Source organism: Homarus americanus, unplaced genomic scaffold (genome assembly GCF_018991925.1).
Source record: "Homarus americanus isolate GMGI-L3 unplaced genomic scaffold, GMGI_Hamer_2.0 scaffold31037, whole genome shotgun sequence".
Taxonomy (NCBI): Eukaryota; Metazoa; Arthropoda; class Malacostraca; order Decapoda; family Nephropidae; genus Homarus; species Homarus americanus.
Window position 1 is genome coordinate 8,773,829 of NW_024722227.1, and position 24,130 is coordinate 8,797,958.

General features: G+C 43.8%; 1 protein-coding gene across 4 annotated transcripts in view; it reads left to right on the forward strand.

Moving 5' to 3' along the window:
• The first annotated feature begins 230 nt into the window (after positions 1–230).
• Positions 231–24,130, forward strand: part of LOC121862364 (BUB3-interacting and GLEBS motif-containing protein ZNF207-like) — an 82,225-nt gene continuing 58,325 nt past the window's right edge. For 2 of the 4 annotated variants that reach the window (XM_042360609.1, XM_042360610.1), the window contains exons 1-3: positions 248–355; positions 14,478–14,604; positions 14,837–15,301. In XM_042360609.1, the coding sequence (XP_042216543.1) occupies positions 315–355; positions 14,478–14,604; positions 14,837–15,301 (633 nt within the window). In that variant the 5' untranslated portion in view covers positions 248–314. Of the gene's footprint in view, positions 356–14,477; positions 14,605–14,836; positions 15,302–24,130 lie in introns of all 4 variants that reach the window. The other 2 variants (XM_042360607.1, XM_042360608.1) reach the window with 2 other exon arrangements.

Genomic DNA, 24,130 nt, shown 5'->3' on the forward strand with positions numbered 1-24,130 from the left:
TATTTTCTTATGTTCTTAATGTGGTGGATATATTGTTGTTGCTGTAACATTATTATTGCGCTTCTGCGCTTCAGCAATGAAGGTTTATAAGTGCGTAATAAGGTTAGTAATTACTCTATTTTAACAACAGTTAAAAAATTATGAGATAAGACTTGTGGTGGACATAATTATAAGCCAGGTTGGTTTCATATATGGCGCCGCGCTGGAGCTGCCATCTGGCGCTACACCCCGACGCATGCGTACTACAGGGGTTAGTACGACGCAGTCTGCCATATTGTTTTCCTGAGGATAATTGTGCGGTATACATATACAAAATGGGTCGTAAAAAGAAGAAGCAGACTAAACCTTGGTGTTGGTAAGTGAGTGTGTTGTTGTAATAGTTACTTTAAGAAGGTTAAAACAGCTACACTGAAGTGACGAAGGTAATAGCGCTATTCTCGGGATTACCAACCTCATCTTAGACGACTCTAGCCCGCGCGATCGATGGACTGATCACGCTAGTTTTGTATCGTAATTAGGCATTTTAACTTGTTTTGTTAAATTTAGGTTTGGTAATTTGCTTATAGTCATTTTATACTCATAAGTAAACGAGCCTACTTAGTGGGTTTTAAGTAAAGATTTTCGGTGTTGATGTAGACCCTGCTGGGTGTTGAGGGTTGATATGCTATTTTTATTCACATGATGTCCTCACGGCTCTAGCCTTTCATTCATTGGTGCATATCTTTACCACTTTATATTATGGTATATCCATAAAGCTGGAAAGCTTAGCAGTGTTCCTTTGGTACAGTAATATATTATGAAGACAACATGAAGTCTTTGCATCTCATTCCTTGAAACGACCTCAGAACTTATATACGTTGGAACTTTTTTATTATCTTTATCCAGGTCTTTCAGCTGTTAGTGAGGTTAATGTTAACATGATGTATTAAGATAAACAATTAGTTAGCTGACAGCTATGGAGAAAAAATGAAAGGTGTTGCAAACCTCACACAGCCATGGTATACCTTATACGAGGATTCTAATGTAAATAAGGGGGTAATGTGTGGTAAAGTTGCTCTCGTTTCTCATTTTAGTAGCACTGAAGCTTTCATAGCTAAAAGATATAGTAAAATTATATTTTTGGTCATCCCTATATTTAGATATTCAAACTAACTTAACTTAGTGTAACCTAACCAGAGGTCTCCCCCCTCCCCCCCACAGATTCCCCGGATGACCGAAACTAAAATAGGTAAAGGTGTAGATAACGGCTACCACTAGAAAGAATTATCCGAATTGGTTGAATTTATTTCTACATACTAATATATTAAACACAAAAATGGAAACGACAATGCATAGAACCTAATAGAGCCTGACCTAACATGACATACCCATAGGTTGGGTATGTTAGGACAGGTTTTATTATGTTCTATTTATTATCGTGTTAATTTATGTGTTGAACAACTTACCTTAATATTGAAGTTGATATACATCAGCAATGGCGAGGAGGGATTCGTGGAAGTGTTCACCATCATTTAGGAAACTTATCTTGAAGAGGGATTCAGCGAGGTAAACAACAAAAATGGCGCCGGGAGGAGAATTGTGAAGCTGGATAGAGTAAATAAAAAAATAAATTAAGTTAAAATCATAATAGAATGCTGTCGTTTCTTTTAATATGCTTAAAATCACCAAAACAATAAGTACAGGAAAAATAAAGAAAATCAACAAACAACTTCTGGTGGTAGCCATTATCTACACCTTTACCCTAAAATAAGGGTTAGGGTCATCTCGTACCCAAGACAATTCACGAGATAAGTCGTACCCAAGATTACTTGCACCCAATTCAAGAGATAATCCATACCTATTAGTATACTGTATATACCATGTATTTTAGCTTTATCTATGATTAAATTTTTTTTTTGTAAATATTGTACGAAAGTGCAGTGAAATAGAGAAATGTAACGCAGGCTTTAAAATGGTTGCATCTCAACATAAGTATGTTATTCCGTTACACAAACATTGCACTACTAGTACTTATTTCACACTGCTTTAGAATAACTTAATTGTAATTTACAGATTTCAGGCTAATAGATTTGGCAGTTTGAAGCTATAAACCGAGGGATGTAAATGTTTAAAATGGTCATAAGTCATTAAAATATAGACATGCATAAAAACATTGATTTCCAGCTCCAGCTTTTTGTAAATAAATCGGTTAGTGTACAGTATGTAATTCGGGTTTCCTCTGTGGCACCTCTTCCGGTATAATGAACTTGTTCTACGTAGTGACTGACATGTGACATCGTCGGGAATTTCTTCTGACATGAAATACAGTAGTAATAAGGATATAAAACAGCGAAGAGTGAGAATATTTGCCAAGACATTTTCAGAGTTGCTATTTTATCGTGAGTGCGCTCTAATTGGCTAAGTACTGTACTTTCTGTTAAAGATAGTTTAAAAAATCTTAGAGAGGGATGAAGTTAGGGCAATGGGGCGATAGTTGAGGGATTGGAATGGTCCCCCTTCTTCTGGAAGGGCTGAACCGAGACATGCTTCCAAGAAGAAGGAAAATTTTGGGTTTTGTGGCAAAAGTGAAAGAGGCGATCAAGCACAGGGTCTAGAACTTCAGAACACTCCTTCAGAACACGAGGAGGGGTATTCTGTCCAGTCCATGTTTCTTACTCACATCCAACCTGGATAACACACCAGTAACCCTACGAGTGGAGATTATAGGAAAGTGCATAGGTTCATTAGCAGGAGTAGAATGGATAGAGTTGGAATCGTCTAAGGTGGAGTTAGAGTTGGCTATAGAGTTATCAGGTCGGAAGAGAGGAGGAAAAGAGGGAGTGCAGAAGTTATTACAGATGTTTTTGGTTAAGGACCAGAAGGATTTACTAGAAGAAGAGTTAGTCAGGACACGGGTCTTTCTTTTTATAAAATTCCGCTTGGCCCTACGAAGAATAGCCTTGCAACAATTCCTATTAGTAATGAAAGAGGAGTGGGTAATAGGAGGAGATAGTTTCATAACTTGATACGCCCTATGTCTCTCGCTACATGTAAGAGAACAGGAGCGATCAAACCATGATTGTAAAGTGAAACTTTTGGTAGAAGATGGGATAAATGCACTCATACCTCCAAAGGTGGGCAGTTGCGCCGCACATTTTTCCAGAGAGTTGCGGAACTGGTTGTGGCACAACTTTTACGATCATTTTCAAGCGCAATGCGCAAATTTTTTTAGCAATAATTGAAAATTGGAATATGACCGCATAAACAAACGGGCATCCCTAGACCTGCGCATTACGAAAATTTCTGTTTCTGACGGAATGATTCAGCATACATCATGATATGGGTTGGGTAGCATATTTCTGAACTGTAAACCAGATGAGACCCCCCCCCCCCTCCGTCGCTCCCCTTCCTTCGCTGTAGTTGCCAGATTTTTTCACATAAACTCTAGTTTCTAGAGTTAATGTGAAAGATTAAATCTGGCAACTACAGCGAAGGAAGGGGAGGGAGGAATGATTCATATTATAACAAGTCAGGCAGTCAGTGGCACTGCAGTTAAGGCGTCAGTTTCTTGTTATTACTGGTATTATGGATTGTTTTGTGAAGAAGAGGAGTCTGTGGTCGGCAGCAGTGATCCTGCCGACCAGGACATGGACATGGAAGTTGAAGTGACTGAGACTGTTGACAGCCAGTCCACTGAGACTGAGGCCAGTGGCAGTGAGGCATTTTTTTTTAAATTTTGTAATAAAATATTGATGATATTAACTTTTTTGTATCAATTATATTTTGTTTTACTTGTAAATAGGCAAATTAACTTTTTTGTATCAATTATATTTTGTGTTACTTGTAAATAGGCAATTTTTTATTTTAGTACAAGGTATTTATTTATTTTTAAATTTTTTTAAGTTGCGGTTTGCGGCGAAACTTTTTGAAAATGGTTGCGATTGCGGCGAAACTATGTCAGCAGAGCCACGGTTGCGGTGCAAAAAAAAAAGTTGCGCGTGCCTACCTTTACATACCACCCTGTATAACCCAACAATGCTCTCAGCAAATACCGAGGCGTCTCGAGTGGAAAAGCAACATTCATCTCGAGGAAAGTCGGAGAAGAATTCTCGCAACGATTGCCAGTTTGCCCTCTGACAGTGTCACAGTTGGCATTAAGAGGGGGGTGGGGGAGGTGGTCGTGTCCAGTTTGATTTAATAGAAATAAGATTGTGATCCAAAGACCCTAAGGGGGCAGAAATTGAGTATGAATAATGTGAGGGGTTAGAGGTAAAACAAAGATCAAGATTGTTAGTAAGTTGATTGTGTCGATCAGGAATGAGTGTAGGGTGTTTAATTATTTGTTCCAGATCCTTAAGTAAGGAAAAAGAGAGTGCCTCAGCTCCACCTGGGTCATCCCTTGCAGAGCCAAGCCACGCTCTGTAATGTACAGTAGAAATCCAAAAATCTGGACTGCTTGGGGATTGGATCGGTCCGGATTTTCGGATTTTCCTGATTCTCAGGCAGTACTTTTAAAATTCAAATTTAAGGAGGAATAAAGAAGAGATGAACAGGTAAATTTTGATAGTTTATTCATTAGCAAATATAGCATGCTTCATTTATCAAAACGAGCAGTTTTAAAGATAAAGCTGTTAATTCTAGAATTTTATTCTTTGCGTTTTTTATATCATAAATTGTAGACTTTCCAATGTCGTATGTTTCCATTAGAACAGTATTGCTCACACCACGTTCTAGTTTCTTAATTATTTCAAGTGTGTCACTCAATTTCAACGTGTTCTTCTTCCTCTTCACACAACGAAGTTTATCTACTTTAGGAGCCATTATTATGGGCTTGTACAGTACTCTGTAAATGGAAACAGTAGGACTCAAAATTACATACGCTGTCACAGTTTGATTGCTCGTTTTAAAGTGGCGACCACATGGTCGCTTGTTGTTGCTGTGCAGCTGTGGCGGTCACGCATGTGCACATACACACAAAAGCCACAAAAGAGGTACAACCTGTATTGGTTTGACAGCTGACGCTCGTGGTCCCTCAGCACTTAGCAGCTATTTTTAGCTCACCTATGTGTCCGAAGTGGCCAATAATGTATGTATTTACTGATCTTAATACTGTACTTATTTGCTTAAAATAATTCATTTCGAATATTTTATTTGCATAATTTTTCACAAAAAAGTGCCTGGCAACAATCACCAGTGGGTCGCCAGTCTGTCTGGCTGTCTTTGTGTTTGGTAGAGCAAGTAATGCATAAAATAATAATAATTCTACAAATAAAAACATTTATGACATAATCATAGCATTGTTTTATAGTAATACTACACTACAATACAATTACACAACTTTTATCAATATTACTTTGATACAGCATGATAAAATGGACAAACAATGAAAATGAAACAAACAAAAGTAGGTAATTATGTTCAGGAAGCTTCCCTGTGGCCGAGCGTGTGGTGTGAGAGGCAAATAGTCACACTGGAACCTGATAACCCACGGTGGGCATTTAAACAGTGGCGGGAATAGGCGCCCATTCTGGAACGTCACCTGGGGCCTAAGGGTTAACACTGACCATTTGCAGATGCTGGCTGAGTCACACGTAGCCTCCCTCGAGCCTCACCATTGTTACCCAGCCCAGCTGGGGACTTCCCTTAGCAAAGTTCTCCCTGTAACTGATTAAAAAAAATGAAAGTTAAATTTTTCTACTGGAAATTACGAGTTGAAAAATAACCATTACCTAACTCCTGCTAAATTTTGCTGGCGCCTGAAGAAATGGTTACATTCATTCTGTGTTTTTTTCCTAATTATGATTTTGTTGTACTTTATGTACTGGGTATGTAGGATTGTGTGAGCATGTAACTGAATAAAAAAAATAAATATGGAGAAAGTTATGTTTATCTACCCAAAATTATGGTTCTTAACCTTCTTAGTATTCCTCTTGATTGAATTGTTCTTAAAGAAACCACTCCCAACAGAGTGGGCGGACTGGTCTCTCTCTAGTCGTAAGAATGTCTTACTTTGAGCATGATGAATAGGCATTTAAATAATAATAATAAATATACTGTACTGTACTTAATGTAGGTATGAAGAGTATAAAGAGTGATGGTGTTGTAGGATGTTGGTAGGACGTTAGCTTCCAACAAATGGCGGATTGGTCTTGCTCTAATCATTGAAGAATGTCTAATTTGCTCTCTAGATTAACTGTGGTCCTATTCTTCTTTGCTGGAGTGTTCATAGGCAGGGAGACATTTATAGAACGTTTAGGTTGAGCCATGACGACGAAAGTCAGCGGAAAAATTGAAGCTAATCCAAGCAAAGTTTTGTTGTGATTGGGCTGAGGGCCAATTGCAAGAACGGTTATGGGGTGTTCGACGCCATTTACGATGACCTTCTTGCCCTGGTCTTTTTCAGCAATATTGCCTTTAACACATGGAATTCTGCACTTTTCGAAGCTTTGGAGGAGTCTCGAAACAAGTTTTCTGGTGGGAATTGTTAGCTAGTGCTGTACTCAAAATATCGAAACTTCAAGATCTCTCCAGAGCTTCAAAAGGGTGGTATTCCTGAAACAAGATCAGGGCAAGAAGGTCATCGTAAACGGCGTCGTACACCCCACGACTGTTCTTGCAATTGGTCCTGAGTCGCGCGGCATGGGGACGCTACCCATGGATTGTAATGAACTTGACCGCTGGCCTGCTGGGACACTACCCATGGACTGTAATGGACTTGACTGCTTGCCCGTGCAAAGCATTTTTACCTGACAACGTTCGGCCAATTTTTCCTTTGATAGCCCGGCTCAACCTGCATTAGAGCAAATCTTAGCCCTGTGTTAAGCGATACCGATTAATATAAATAAAGTGTTTGGGTGCATCCTCGAGGGGGCAGTGTATACTACTGTTTATGCAATCTGGAAATACAGTGTAATACAAGGTCTGTCCGGAAAGTATCCAGCCATTTACTATTAAAAAAATATTGCTTACCTAGGACACTGGCACCTTAGTCCCCTTCAAAGTACTCCCCTTGGGACCTCACACACTTCTCCCAGCATCCCTTCCACTTTTCAAAACAGTCTGCAAAGTCCTCTTTCGGGATCTCCATCAGCTGTCTCGTCGCATTCTCCTTAATGTCGTCCACGGTCTGAAACCTCCTCCCTTTTGCATAATATGGACACGAAGTAGTACCTTAAGCTGTGTATTCATATATTACTCTATTAATTATGTATAATAAAGTATTACAGAACATGTATTAATCCTATGTAATATTTCCATTTATTATGCACCATGTTATGTATGTGAATTATCATATTTACATATTATGTATTCAGCTTGTGAATGCTGGCATCTGTACATGCCAGCGCGGAGTGATACAGAGAGTGGAGATCGCTAGTCCTTATGGTGTGGAAGCCGACTGTCTATTACTTCCTCTGTATTTATCTCCCGTACGAGAATAAGAACCGATTTTCAAGATAACAAGTGTTTGCGTATACCCTCCGTAGTGTAGAACATTTTGGGGGTATCAAAGACAAACATAAATGACGCAGTGAGATTTCTCAGTGAGATTCAGAGTGAATTCAGCCTTCCCGCCGGACTGTGTTAATGGCGTCTCGTCTTCAGCTTCGCCAAGGATTTACAGCCAGACTACAAGCCTCAGGACTTAGTGTTGTGAAGTGCTATGCTGTATACAGTGCTGTGCTGTGAAGTGAAGTGTTCGGTGAAGTGCTGTGTTGTGTATTTTAATCAGAATTGTCTGTGCAAACTGCAGTCAGATGACTGAGGGAGCTGCCCAGCAGTACATCCCTTCCTGTCTATAGTCATTGGGTAACTGAGCAGTGTGCATTAAGACAACTTTGGTTCAGTTGCGACTTGCACCCAGCTGCCTCTACGTCTGGCAGCGTACCAAGCCTCCCGGCAACGAGCCATACACACACACGCACTCACAGGCCCACTTTATATTAAATTCTTGCGTATTACTTTAGGCTTCTGTAATTCTGTGCATAGATTACGAGGGGTTGACCCGGTCTCTTGCACAGATAGAGTACAGAAGCTGTCAGCATGTCTCACAGGGATCAAAATGATACCCTGGACGATGGGGTTATGAGTTTAAGCTTGGGAGATCTCTCCCCACTCACACCCCACGCTCCCCACAGTGACAACGCCCAATCACCCACAGAATCTCCTCGTTCGTCGCGAGCAAGCTCTCCTGCGGTGCCTGCGTCCAAGGATCTCCTTCAACTGATAAAGTGGATGGAAACTTCTCGACGCCAGGACTATGTTGCAAGGAGAGAAGAGGAAGAAATTCGGTACAGAGAGTCTGAAAGACGATGCCACGAGGATGAACAAAGACGCAGAGAACTAGAAAATATACGTAGAAGTGAGGATGACCTGAGAAGGAGAGGATCAAGCCAGATTTGAAGCCTTGATTTCCCTGTTAGCCTCCTCACAACGATCTACTCTACAAGATTCTTCTGCTACTACTAATGCTGATACGACTAGAGGTACTGGTACCTCATCTCCCAAAGTCGGTTCAACAACACCTCAAAAGGCTGCAGCACAAACGCCTCCCTCTCTGAAGTCTGACGCTTCTTATCAGATATTTCGGGAATGGCGTCGACGTTGGCAAGACTATGCAACAATGGTTGACCTGTCAAGTTTACCACAGCCTAAACAGATGATACAGCTTCGTATGTGCCTGTCCTTGGAGACACAACGTACTCTCGAGCACACACTTCAAGTGCCTCCTACGACAACCCTGACAGTAGAGGCCGTGCTTGACAAGTTACAGGAACATTTTAAGGAACAGCGCAACGAAGCACTTAGAAGAAGAGAACTCCTCCAATGTAAGCAGCTTGATGGAGAATCTTTTGATGCATTTTTTGTAAGACTGAAAAGATGTTCAGAGGAAGTTGATGTTTGTCCTGGAAATTCTCAAGACAATCATTTTAACGGGTATTCGAGATGAAGAGCTAGTTCAGCGTCTCATTTTACTTGACCCCACTTCCTCCCTTCAAGATGTTGTTACAAAATGTCGAGCGTACGAGGCCGCCAGGTGTGCAACTTCAGCTTTATGTTACAACCTGACCAGGTGAGGGCGGTGTCTTCCTACAGAAAGGGTAAGAAGCAGCAAAGTAACCCCACCCCTCACCCTCCAGCTACACCTTCAGCAGCAGCTTTGTGTAACAGCTGCGCGAGACAGCATGATGCCTCCCAGTGCCCAGCTGCTCAAAGCGTGTGAAGAAGTTGCGACCGCCAGGGTCACTGGGCTTACACAGTCAAGTGCCCTGCTAGCAAAGTTCAGTGCAGACTTTGTGGTCGTGTGGGCCATTATGACAAATGTTGTCGTAAGAAGACACAGAGAGGACACCACCAAGGATCCAAGAAGTCATCCTCAGGTAGTGCTGGCACGCCCCCTCCTTCTGGCAAGCATCTAGGCGCTGTGTCCAGTCGTTCCTGCCGTCGTGTACATTGTTCCACAGACACGACGCCCCAGCACATCAGTGTCGTCATTTCTCACGGTAACTTGTCATCCAGTCTTCAGATGTTACCTGATACCGGTGCTGACGTCTCAGTAATTGGTCCAAAACACTTAGCAAGTTTGGGAATACCCCAGAGCAACCTACAGCCCCCTCCTCAGACAACGAAACTGACAGCTGATGGTTCCAAGATGGCTCCAGCTTTGGGATCTTTCTGGGCTACTCTTACCTTTGGTAAGCAGTCTTGCTCAGCCCGGATTGATGTTCATGATGGGATCCCGCCTCCTCTTCTATCATATGGCCATTGTCAAGAGTTGGCCATTATTTCCAAGGAATTCCCCAAACCTATTTTAAAGGTCACCCATGTCAACAGGTTGAAGGAACTCCCTATCTCTACTAACACGTCCCCTTCCGATGCAAGAGCTTACCTTCTCAAGGAGTCTGCTGACGTGTTGGTTACGAAGAAATCTTTAGGATCCACACCACTCAAGCTGATGTTGGGTCCACCTATGAAGATTCATCTTAAGGATGGTGCCACACCTTTTGCCATCCACACCCCTCGTTTGATTCCTCACGCCTACAAGGAGCTAGTTAGACAAGAGCTTGACTCCATGGTTGCTCAGGGAATCGTCAAGCCGGCCGGAGACGAACCTTCACCTTGGTGCCACCCTCTCGTCCCAGTCGCCAAATCTCGTGGTGGAGTACGGATCACCACCGATCTATCAAAACTTAACCAGCAAGTTTCCCGTCCAGCCCACTCTTCACCCACACCCTTCGCAGCTGTTCGAAATGTGGACCTGAAGGCGAAGTTTTTTACAACGATGGACGCCTTATGTGGTTATTGGCAGATCGAGTTGGCCGAAGAAGACCAGCATTTGACTACATTAATCACACCATATGAAAGGTATCAGTATTGCAGAGGCCCCATGGGATTTGCCTCTACGGGCGATGCATTCTGTCAACGTGGTGACGCGGCCGTTCCAGGAGTCACGAATTGTGTCAAGGTGGTTGATGATATTTTACTCCATGACGAAGACTACTGTGCCCACCTCTCCCGAATATATGAAGTTCTCACCAGATGTCGAAAGTACGGGATTACCCTCAACGCTGACAAGTTTGTAGTCGCTGCACCATCAGTGAACTTCTGTGGGTACACTCTCTCAGCATCAGGTATCGCAGCTGACCCGGAGAAATTAAGTGGAATCAGGGATTTTCCAACCCCTGCCAACCTGACAGACCTCTATTCTTTTTGGGGTCTGGTCAATCAGCTGGCTGAATTTTCACCTGACATCTCCGCCGCAGCCCAGCCGTTACGCCCCCTGCTGAGCCCCAGGAGAACATTCCTGTGGACCCCAGATCATCAAGAGGCCTTCCAGCGAGTCAAGCAGGCCCTCTTAAGTCCACCTGTCCTCGCCTGTTACGACCCAGCCCTACAAACCGTCCTCCAGACTGACGCCTCCAGACTCTACGGCGTTGGTTACGCCTTTCTGCAGGACCATGGTGGTGGACAACTCCGTTTAATTCAGTGTGGATCCCGGTTCCTGACGGACGCCGAGACCCGATATGCCACGATTGAGCTGGAGATGTTGGCTGTTGTCTGGGCGATGGCGAAGTGCCGCTTCTACCCGATAGGACTTCAGCACTTCACCCTCTTCACGGATCATCGCCCTCTTGTACCTATTATCAATCACTACTCTTTGGATGCAGTAGAGAATCCTCGCCTTCAACGTTTGAAAGAGAAGCTCTCGCCTTATCTCTTCACGGCTGTGTGGCGTGCGGGTAAGCTGCTGTGCATCCTGGATGCCCTGTCCCGCGCCCGTCAGTCGCCCCACCCCAAAGGACGAGATTTTGTGTTCTACAGCTGCTGCATCCCTCAAGTCAGTAGTCTCATTGAAGGCCGTCTTCACATCAGAAGAGTCTACAGCACCGGATGCAGACAAGACCCTTGAAGATCTCCGCACCGCAGCCCGGGCCGACCCTTCCTACATCCGGCTCGTCGACTGTGTGTCCCAGGGATTTCCATCTAACCGATACGACCTTCATGAATCGCTACTCCCGTACTGGAAGATACGCGAGAACCTCTATTGTGACGGAAACCTTGGCTTGTATGGCCCACGAGTAGTCATTCCTGCTGCCCTACGCTGCCGTACATTGACCCGCCTTCTCGACAGCCATCGAGGAGTGGAGGCCACCAAGCGACGGGCGAAGCAGACTGTCTTTTGGCCCGGAATCGACGCGGACATTGGAAGTACCGTGCGTGCCTGTGAGCCGTGCCAGATTCTGCAACCCAGCCAGCAACAGGAACCTTTAATGTGCGACGATATCCCTTCAAGACCCTTCGAGTCTGTGTCGGCCGACTTCTTTGCAGTGGCAGGGAAGTCCTTCCTCGTCATTGCCGACCGATTGTCTGGATGGCCTGTTGTCGTCCCCTGTGGTAGTGATACAACGGCTACTGGTACCATCCGGAATTTCAGACATTACTTCAGAGAAGTTGGTGTTCCCCTCCGCCTCAGGACTGATGGAGGACCCCAGTTCACCAGCCATGAGTTCCGGCACTTCATGGACCGTTGGGGAGTGCGTCATGTCGTGACCTCGCCCCACTACCCCCAGGCGAATGGACACGCTGAAGCCGCAGTCAAGACTGTTAAATACCTGATCCTTAAGGTGTCACCCTCAGGAAGTATTGACTGCGAGGACTTCGATCGAGGTTTGTTGGAGTTACGCAACACCCTGAACTTCACCGGACACTCCCCAGCCAAGGTTCTATATGGACATTAGCTCAGGTCTTGTGTTCCTGCCCACCCGAAGTCTTTTTCTCAAGAATGGCAAGCCAAGACTGAAGAATGTGACCGCCGTGCAGGAGAACGAGCCGCAGATGTCGCTGCTCGGTACGACTGTCATGCCCGCCCCTTTCCCAGGTTGAGTATCGGTCAGCAGGTCAGGATTCAAGATCCGGTATCTCACTGCTGGGACAAGGTTGGGGTTGTCATGGGTATTGGCCGGTCCAGGGACTACCAAGTGCGTCTTCCTAGTGGTAGAGTATGGTGGAGGAACTGTCGTTTCCTCCGACCTGTGGAGCTGCCTAGTGTTGACCCCTCCCCAGTAGAGTCCCCTAATGTTGATGTCTTTACAGTAAATCCATCCCCACTTTGTGTTTCTGCCCCGGTACTCCGCAGGTCCGAGCGACTCAGAAACAAAAGGTCCGCTCAAGATGAAACTATGAGCGTATAGCGGGGAGGGAGGTGTATAATATGGACACGAAGTACTACCTTAAGCTGTGTATTCTTATATTACTCTATTAATTATGTATAGTAAAGTATTACAGAACAAGTATTAATCCTATGTAATATTTCCATTTATTATGCACCATGTTATGTATGTGAATTACCATATTTACATATTATGTATTCAGCTTGTGAATGCTGGCATCTGTACATGCCAGCGCGGAGTGATACAGAGAGTTGAGATCGCTAGTCCTTATGGTGTGGAAGCCGACTGTCTATTAGTTCCTCTGTATATCTCCTGTACGAGAATAAGGACCTATTTTCAAGATCACAAGTGTTTGCGTATACCCTCCGTAGTGTAGAACATTTTGGGGGTATCAAAGACAAACATAGACAATTCAACGGCGATTTTAGCTTTGAGAAATGCCAGAAGTCGCAGGGAGCCAAATCTGGGCTGTAGGGGGGTTGAGAGACCTGGGTGATGCAATGTTTTGCCACAAAACCCTGCACGAGATGTGAAGAATGGGCAGGCGCGTTGTCATGATGAAGCTGCCAGTCACTACTTGCCCACAGCTGCGGTGGTTTCTTCTTACTGCATCCCTCAGCCTGCGAAAAATTTCGATGTAGTACTCCTTTGTTATTGTTTGGCTTGGACGAGATTAAGGAGAATGCGACGAGGCAGCTGACGGAGGTCCCGAAAGAGGACTTTGCAGACTGTTTTGAAAAGTGGAAGGGACGCTGGGAGAAGTGTGTGAGGTCCCAAGGGTAAGCAATATTTTTTTAATAGTATATGGCTGGATACTTTCCAGACAGACGTCGTACACCATTTCCTGGTCATTACCATTACAGGAGCTTCAAAGGTCCTGTAAAGTTATGGCCTCCAATACAATATGTGATGTCACAAGATGGCAGATATTTTATTTTGAGTATTTCTACAGAGCGGTCTTACAAGATCAAGGATCGACTTACACAGTGAACTGGGAAATGCAATATTGTAAATACAGTTCAGTACTTTTGAGTATCCAGGCCCTGAGCTGCTTCCATGTGGAAGTGAAGCAATTGACAAATTTTGTTGTCCAGCAACCAAAGGGCAATGCAGTACTGTACAGCATCTTTTTATTTATTGATATTATTTTTTATTTATTCATCATCTTTATTGGTACTGTTTGTTATTTTATCTTATTTCTCATAGTACAGTAGTTGGTAACTAGAGGAAATTAAGTTTTAGAGATGGTAACACTGTTAACTCTTAGGCCCTGGGTCAAGGTGCTACTGACAGTAAACACACACCCCCTCCCCCCGGTGCCCGCCCGCAGGAATAAATCTATAGAAAATCAACTTAAAACAAAACACCAGTGGCGGGAATAGGCGGACGTTCTGGAATGTCACCTGGGGCCTCAGGGTTAATAGTGTCAGCTGTTGCGGTGAACACAACCAAGACTCATTGGTGTTGTCTTGCTACAAATTATGTCAAATTAGACTTGGTGTTTCTCAAAGGTTAGGGTTGAATTACTGTATACGTTGATATAACAATGAGTAAAAAGGATTAGGTTCCAATACTTTGTTGTTCTATTTTATGATGCAGGCTTGGGGGGGACCGTGTGGTTCCACCCGATTCATTCCATAACAATAACCTTCAAAAGCCCTAGATATTTTGTTTTAATTAAATTTTTTCCCCATTACGGGACAATATTGTAAACATAAATATTTTGTTGGAATAAAGATCATGCAAACTTTCACTTCTAGTGGCTACTGCTTAGTTGCAACTTACTTTATATGCAAAAAATTTATGCTTTTCCTTATTTTACCCTCTTAGGTACTGCAATCGTGAATTTGATGACGAAAAGATTTTAATACAACATCAGAAAGCCAAGCACTTCAAATGTCATATATGTCACAAGAAACTATATACAGGTCCAGGTTTATCCATCCATTGTATGCAGGTAAGTTGTTTTATTGTAATCTTGCAAAAGTATTATAAAACCCTTTTATGTTGAAGTGGAAGTTGCATCTAATAATACCACAACTAAATAACAAAATTTTCTGGGAAACAATTATAGTATCAGAACTTTTGTGATTGGATTTTTTTAACTAGTAATTTAACATTCAGGTAATGCTTAGGTCAAGTCACTTTTATTGACTTATGCTAAAAAAAATTTTTCACTTATCGAACAGGTTCATAAGGAAACAATCGACAAAGTACCAAATGCCCTCCCAAATCGAAACAACATAGAAATAGAGATATATGGAATGGAAGGTATACCTGAGGAAGATCTTAAGGAACATGAAAGACAACGTGCAGGGAGAATGGGTCCTGGAGGCCGGCGGCAAGATGAAGAAGATGACGATGACTCCCAATCTAGTCTCCCTGGCCAGTCAAATCCACCACCCCCTGCTGTGCCTTCTCAGGGACCACCAGGACCCATGGGTCCCATGATGGGTCCAAATGGACCAATGATGCCAATGATGGGACACATGGGGCCAATGGGTCACATGCCTCCTTATATGGGTGGACCGGGTATGATGGGTGGCCCAATGGGGCCTTTAGGTCCCATGCCTCCACCTGGTGGACCTCCTGCCAACAACCCACCCAGCACATCTCAGCCACCTAATAAACCACTGTTCCCATCTGCTGCACAGGTATGTGTTGTTGATAGAGATCAGATGAATAAGGACTACATAAATATGATGGAAAAATGGATGGTGTAATATAAATCTTTTTAGCTTGAAGGTAAAAATTTATTGTCAGGTGTCATTGGTGTGGTATACATTGAGGAAGAAGCCTTACCTGGAAAACATTTATTAGTTTAGTGTATTATTGAACATTAACTTAACCCATTAAGTTCATAATACCTGTAAAGTTGGATTTTCATAAAAATGCAGTGCATTACCTTTTTGGATATTTCATGATGTTAGAATACCGCCAGCTCTAATCTGCTACTGAATTATCTGCAAACTTTTCACAAATTTACAGCGTGTACTACCTTACTACTTAGTGCTTAGAAAGACTGTCAATATACAATACAATTGGTAAAAGCTCTCCTATTTTGATATAGGTCTCTCAAGTGAAGAATTTGCCTGTTATTTTATTTCAAAATAAGATTTATAAAAAGATGTGGAGCACATGATAAGTTTGGAAGCGGGAAATGATAATGATTATGTAAAACAACATACAGAAAATTAAATTTATGGATTTTCAAAATCAAATTTTTCTGAATTATGGGCTGTGTTTATTTGGCTGGAGGCAAGAAGTAACATTGCAAAATAAGGACATTGATCTTTCCTATAGTAGTGGCTGAAATTAGGTTCTAATTTTCTTTTCTAATTGGTATAATGTGTGCAGGTCATATTCATATCCATAGAGGATGAAATTATTTGTATTGGTGCATTTGTTTATGCATTTGTTATAGTTATGGTATAAACTACGTTACAAAAAAATTTTCCAGGCATTTTATGGGCAGACTACAATTTGTAGTTGAAAGATCTAAAGCAGCGGTTCCTAAACACAGGGTCACGACCCCAAATGGGTTTGCATAGAAGTCATGCAGTTGCATAAGCTCTTAGGGTCGCTGGGCCCCCATAGCTCATGCGGTCGCTGGTGTTAAGGACTGAAGGGCAAGGCCGACAGGTGCTGTCTCGTAAAGTCAGGACCATAAATTATGGTCAAGGGATGAATGCAGTTACTCTCCTTGTGTCAGGTCAGGTTAGGCTTGCCCAGATGACACATTTTGCAACAGAAATTCACACTCCTACTTTTGAACTGTTCTCAGTTCATTCTCTACTTCCCACAGATCCAGACAATGAAAGCAACTTTGTTGAGGTGTCATGGTGTAATTTATTTTTTCTGTGGACATGAGAATATGTTTGGACTGGCCATTGTAAACAAACAGACGACACACAATGACTCTTCAGATTTTTCAGAGTTGTAATTCCAGTAAATAATTCATTTATATGTATACAAAGCACATAAATACATAATTTTATTGTCATATGATCTGTTTTTCAGTGTTTTACCCTGCATTTTCTCCCATCCTTCATGCCCTGCCCACTACAGGTGATTTATGATCGTAGATAGAGAAAAACTAATTACCAAAAAATACTGATAATTAAAATTAAAAGTTTTTGCTTCTTTTAAAATACTTTCTATAATGATAAGATCTGGAAAAAAAATTAACAAAATCGAACAGCCCCTTTTGGTGGTAGCGGTGTTTTCAGAAATTACCATTAATACCTGTACCCTTCTTACATGGGAAAACCTTGATAATTCGGCACATATGGGGCTCTGGCCTTGCCAAATTATCCCAAATTCTGACTTATCGAGCCCCCCTCCAGCCCCCATCTAAAATACAACACAAAAAAAATTGTTGGCTCATATATGTGGACATGTACAGTAATTATAAATTTTCACAAAATAACACTTACCATCACTGCAGGCAAAGAATGAAGCATTGTAGTAGGTGACACAGGTATGGCAGGTGATGGAGGGCAATGCTACATAAACCGTAGACAGTGCGGCATTTATATATGCTACTGTAATTTGGTCACTTATACAAAATAAAGGATAAATAAAAAAAAATGTATAAAAGTTTCACTACGTACAAGTCAAGTTTGAGTATGTAAATAAACATGTAACTTAAATCACACAGGATATTATAGTCCACCCTAGTAAAACTGTTAAAACTGTTTTCTTTATTACAGAGCAAAAGGGTAAAAATTAAAATACTTTGAGGCTTAGAAATAAAGAAAATCTAATATAAAACTATAAATAATAAAAAAAGAAGAGCTTAGGTGTTTGTGAGGTGAACGTATGTGAAGGCTACTTAGTCAGCTGTACTGCTTGGCTGACTCACCTGCTGCCATTTTATTACCTTAAAATTAATATCCTATTACAAAAGTAGCTACCCCAGCTGTGTTGAGTTAGTTGAGCTGCAGATCTATGCGGCATTCAGTGACTTGCCTCATAGTCAATATCTGCGACTGATGTCAGCATTTGGGTCGATGCTCTCGTAACCCTGAGGCAGAGCAAAGCAGACCTAAGCGGAGAGAAGGACAGTCAACATCTCAACCAGGCTGTAACATAACTTCTGGACTGCTGCTTCCATTCAGATAACACCTTTGCGAGTCTGGCATAGAAGCATCTTGCACTTTGTCCCATCCCACCAGAGGTTGTGACACCAGAGGAGTGAAGCTGCCCTGATCAACATTTAGAATTCTCTACCCTTATGCCCTGATCATGTCATTCTTGTTCTTCCTGTGTGCAGCATCAAGAGCTAGGTTACGGTGACATGCCGCCCAGGGATAAAAAATCCTTATGTCGAAGAAGGCTCACTGTCCCCGCATCTAGAATCCTCGAGCACTGACTTCCACACGGGCTTCGTTTGAAGTGTTTGAAGTCATGTGATGGAAATTCTCACCGTTCAATGGAAGGAGGGGCAGATTTACCGTGACATCATGACAAATTTCCTTCAACATATTTGCTGTGAGATCCCTTACTTCATCATGCCTCATGCATACAAAGCCCCCTTTCTTGCACACCATGGTGTGGTCGATGTTATAGGAAGAGCCACACAGTTCGAGGCACCCACCTCCTGCGCTATAGCTACTTTTTTTTTTTTTTTCAAATTCTCTGCCACTTGCAGGATCAGTTGCTGCAGTTTATCACTTTTGGTGTGCTGTCGTTCTGTCATAATGGACTGTCGAATCTTGTTTTATTCGTTAGTATCCACTTCACTTGTTGCATTCTGAGCTATTATGCGCTCTGTGAGGGCTGCCGTGAGCTTGACCGAGTTCTGATGTTTGGTGGCAGCAAGCTCCTCTGGATTGGTCAATCCCATTCCTCCCATTCTCTGTGGTAGTGCAAGGATTGACCTCTCTGCTGGGGTTAAGTGAAGGTGTTTCACTAATTTGGGAATGAAATTGGCGCTGATAGCTTCTTCCAGAGGGTGGAGGAGGGGACCAATATCAGGGATAGTGCCCATCAGGTAATGCCAGCGATGCTTGACTCCGTGGACGAATGCTGCAAAAGCCACATGTGGCTCTGTTTTAGCAATGTCTGACAGCTTGGATTTCCTTGACCCACTTATTTACATTTACCTCTCCCGTTACGTACTTGGTCTTGAAGTCCTTCGTGCTGATTACCGCACCTAGGTGTCTTTGGCTGTCTTTTGTTATTTTGACTTCACTTCCACCGAACACCTCCACTGCCCGTTCATAATGTTCAGGCTTCACAATGTGGAAGTACTTGCTGGCATTTGGGTGGTACCCTATTTGTGGACCACGTGGTGTTATCAGGTCCCACCACTTTTTGATGTTCTCCACTTTTCCTGCTCCTGTAAGGTCGTCAGCATAAGCCACTTGCTTGACCACAGTTGTTTAAAATTTTATTGTGTATTGGAGCACGGGTAGGCCTAGTCACCCTAGTGCTTACATTGCCATGGCAACAGGGTCCCCCTGCGTTGTTCCCTCAGTTTACTGTATGGTGGTATCTCCTCTTAGAGCCTTGGATCTTTGTTTTATAGAGGTCTGATGGGTTCCTATAGGTGTTTTCAACATACAGTATATTGCAAAGCTTGGACACTTGAGCTTGTGCAGTATAGCCTTGTGGTTGATTTTGTTGAATGTGTTGGAAGCATCAACCAGGAGAACTGCCTCACAATCACGCTACTCAAATATCTTTCTCATGTCGTGAATGGCAGCTTTCCCTTCAGCCTGGTGGCCAGCACATACTTGCAGGTTCCCTGCAGCTGCCCTGACATCATCATTTGCCACCTCCATTATGTATTTTCCAATGATCCGTCTCAGCACTTCCCCCACTCTTATAGGCAGGCCGTCAGAGCATGTACTGTAGGTGATGGCAGCACGAGTTTGCTAGCGTTCTTGCAAGGGCGGTGGTGGCATTGCAGAGATCACTTGCTACGGCACCAAACTTGTTAGTGCTGAGGATGACTCCAACTGTTAGCATCCAGGCCTGAAGGGCACCCTAGAACCTGATGCCTTCCTCTTCACTTGAAGGGGGATGTTTTTCCTTCAGTTGTTGTAATGTGTCTGTGTTTATTGGCTGAACACCACCGGAGGATTCCTCTGTGAGAGAGCTTACTGCCAAAAACACTTTCCCTCACACATCTTCTTTCCAAACTTTCTGGCAACATCATCGGTGTTTTGCTTTTCATCTCCTATGAATTTTAGTGTCTCCTGCAGTGTTCTTGCTTCACTTAGGAGATCATCAAGGGCCCCTTTCTGTCACATTGTCAATCTTCTCTTCATTGCTGCCACATTTTCATTGTACTTAGTCCTTGCATGTGTCCTCTGACAGAATAGATGGGGGTATTATTGCCAATACAGTATTTGAAGAGCTATTGGGGCAAAAAAGCTGTCTTGAGTGTACTCGATTATGAGGCAAGTCATCTCCTGAATCATATCTTCGGTGTCCGCACACTTGGGTGGTTCAAAAAGGTTAGCTGGCGACAAATTGACAACTTCTGAGTAAGTTTCTTTAACCCGTTTATCTGCATTTTCCATCGACATGCCATTCTTCTGTGGTGGCAGTCTGTCGTTCACCTCGTGGACATCTGCTTATGTTGGAGCAGAAATTATTCGCACTACATTTTCAGGCTGAGTAGACTCACTGCTATCATTCAGGATATCATCGGGCGGTGGTATCTGGGCGATATCCACGGTGTCCTCCTGTGACAGCTCCCTGCCCTGGGGATTCCGACAATTGTTCCCCTTTCTGCACCCCACACATTGGCAGTTGTTTCTCTCACATTCACAGCCTGTGCAATTTTGGTTCTAGCTAGCATGGATGCATCAAAACCAGTTGCCCGGCATAATGCTCCACACTTTGGGCAACGGTAATGACTGCCACTGACATCTGCTTTGGTCTCATACGAAGGAAACTAGTTCTTATGAGAAAAGGGCAGAGGGTGACAGGTTGGGCTGCAGTGTCCGGGTAGTAGGGACATACGTGCGCACATGGGTGTGTAGGCCATCCCTGGGGGATGAGGGCGGTGATCTACACAAAATCGGAATTATACACTGGGAGTAGGAGTTATCACACCTGACTCTTACTTGTATATCTATGGCAAGAATAATCACTATTTCTATGATTGCACTGATCTAAGTATACTAATAAAGACTTACTTGGTCGGGTGTAGAGGGTGGCTGGCACTGCCCGGGGTGTCTGTTACGTGTGGAAAATGGCATCAGGCATAGAATGGTTGGCCTACTGTCACTGACCTCAGGGGCAGGAGTCCCGAGACTACTACTACTACACCTGCTGCTTTTTTATTTTTTAAATGTGGCCTCCAGCCTCCCCCAATAGCCACACCTTTGCTGCCATTTTATTGTTTAAAATTAAATATCCTAACACGTAGTAGCTACCATAGCTATGTCGACTTAGTTGAGCCGCAGATCTATGCGGCATTCAGTGACTGTTGCCTCGTAGTCAATATCTGCAACTGTTGTCGGCTTTGGGGCTGATGCTCTCGTACCCCTGAGACAGAGCAAAGCAGACCTAAGCAGAGAGGAGGACAGTCAACATCTCAACCAGGCTGTAACATAACTTCTGGCTGCTGCTTCCATTCAGATAACACCTCCGAGAGTCTGGCATAGAAGCATCTTGCACTTGGTCCCATCCCACCAGAGGTTGTGAACACCAGAGGAGTGAAGCTGCTTTGATCAACATTCTGGATTCTCTCCCCATATGCCCAAAACTTGTCTTTCTCGTTCCTCCTGTGTGCGGCATCGAGAACTAGGTTACAGTAACACGAGGCAGTCTACTGTTGTCCACGTGGGTAACATGGCCAGCCCTGCGTAGATATTCATGGATAATGGTAGCCTCAATGCTTCTGCAGTTGGTGTCAGCAAGAATACTGGCATTTGTTTTACTTGTCTTCCCAGCGAACTCAGAGGTTGGAACGTAGATGATGTTGGCAAAAGCTTTCAAGTGCCTTGAGGTACCTCCTGTATGTGACCCATGTCTCACTGCCATATAGCAGGGTGGGGAGGACCACTGCTCAATATACGTGCAGATTTGTAGATAATTCCAGCTCTCTACAGCTGAAGACACGGTTTCGGAGTCTGCCAAACGCTTGATTTGCACATCTGATCCGATGTTGAATCTCTTCATCGATGTCTGTGGTGGTGGACAGGTGGGAGCCGAGATACTGATAGTGGGTAACATTAGAGAGGGCAGTACCGTTAAGCTGGTTGGATGGTGGAGGTGTGGCTGAGCCAGGGGCAGGATGAAAGAGAATCTGAGTCTTAATTACATTCACCTCAAGGCCGAAGTGCGCCTACGCATCTGCGTGGGTGTTCACTGTGAGCAACAAGGATGAGGTCGTCTGCATACTGCAGTTCAGTAATGGTACCACATTGAGATTCTGGGAGGAAGTTTTCTGCCTCAGGTATTAGTCTGTTTCGGAGGACTCGGGCGATAATCTTGCCAGCTATGGACAGCAGCGAGATACCACAGTTTGACCAGTCTTATTGACAACGGAAGCATCTTTTACGAGCTTGGGGGATTTCCTCCTTTTCCCATATATTCTCCAGGAGAGAGTGGAGACGGCTGGTAAGCTTTGTTATTTTTCACTTGTTTGATGGCGGTAGCTACCTCATCCAGGGATGGAGGATAGCTGGGGTGGGTCAGCTCTGGATGCTGAGGGACCTGCTGGGTAGTCAGGTCATCCACATCAGTGTTTCGGTTGAGCAATGAATGGTAGTGTTCTTTCCAGTGCTGAAGGATGCCTTCATCGTCCTTAATTATGAAGTTACAATCAGATGAGTGGAGGGGGGCTGCGCCATGAGTGATTGGCCCATAAAATGTTTTAGTGGAATTGAAAAATTCGCGCATCTTGTGTTGATCTGCAAATTTTTTTGTATTTCGTATGCTTTATTTTTCAACCAGTTTAGATTGTGAAGTTCGTGTGCTGGACCACCTCTTTCTTCTTGCGGAAGGTATCAGCTTCGGTTCGAGACTGGGGGTTGTTCTGCCAGTCAGTTAAAGCAGCACGTTTATCATCAACGAGTACATTGATTGCCGGGTCATTTTCATCAAACCAATCGTGGTGTATTCTTTCAATCTGGCTGAGGGTCTCGGCAGGTTTTTGTCATGACAGTGTCGAGAATATCCCATTTGGCATTGGGATTATAGATGTTTGCTGTTGGGTTGTTTATTAGCCCGTGGTCGAGCTGCTCTCTGAAAGTATGTGTTACTGTTGGATCCTCCAGACGCTTAGTGTTAAAACCTCTAATGGAGGCTTGCTGTCTTGGCCGTTCTGGGGTAACGTTAAGTGAGAGCTTGGCTCTGACGAGCCGATGATCAGTGTCGCAGTGGCCTGAGCCACGCATGGCTTGGGTGATGAGGACATCTCGGCGATCTCTTTCTCTGACAATGATGTAGTCAATGAGATGCCATTGTTTGGATCGTGGGTGTTGCCACGAACCCTTGAACTTGTTAGCCTGCCTAAACAAGGTATTGGTGATAGTGAGGTTGTGTGCAGCACACATGCTGAGGAGGAGTAGGCTGCTGGGATTACACTTGCCTAGTCCATTTCCTCCTTGTGGTTCCCTGCCATATATCAGCATCTCTGCCAACTCTGGCATTGAAATCACCAAGGAGCACAACCTTATCTTCTCTGGGGATAGAGGTTAGCACTTTGTCAAGGTTGGCATTAAAGGCCTCCTTGATGTCATCCTCTGCATCCAGTGTTGGGGCATATGCACTGATGAAAAAGGCATGACGGATTGATTCAGTGGGACTCAAAGCCTCATGAGGCGCTTGTTGATCCCAATAGGCATTTCAGTTAGCCTGTGTAGGATGCATTGGCAAATGGCAAAGCCAACTCCATAAGTGCGGTTTCTCTCTGCAGCAGGCTTACCCTTCCAGAAGAAGGTATAGCGAGACCCCCATTCTGTGAGTTGACCCTCGTCTAGGAGCCAGGACTCGCTAATGGCTGATATATCTTGTTATACCTAGCCAGCTCATTTGCAACAAGGGCGGTTCTTCTTTCAGGACGCTCATTTGTGCCAGTATCCAGAAGGGTGCTGACATTCCATGCAGTGACCATAAGAGGTTGCATGGTTTGTTTGTTTGTTTATCTGTGATTTTGATTGTGTTTTCTACCGCAAAAGGATGACCTTACTAAGTGCGGTTGCTCAGTCAGGGTGGTTCTTTAGGAAGACTATGTTTAGGGCACCTTTTCTAGTCCCCTCCCTATGTGGGGTGAGCAGAGTGGCTCCTCGAAAGGGCTGCTCAGTCGCACAGACAGGACCGGATTGTACTGCTGCCTAGATCCCAGTGCATAAACGACCATCTTATCTGTGTTGCCCATGTGCAGAGTTGTGACTAAAGACCTCTGGGAGTCATCTCTGCCTGTCCCCGTAGGTACGATGAACTGGATGATGGCTGTGTGTGAGTTGATTTATGTGGTGAGGCAGGAGCACAGGCTGCAACCACACATCTTGGCTCTC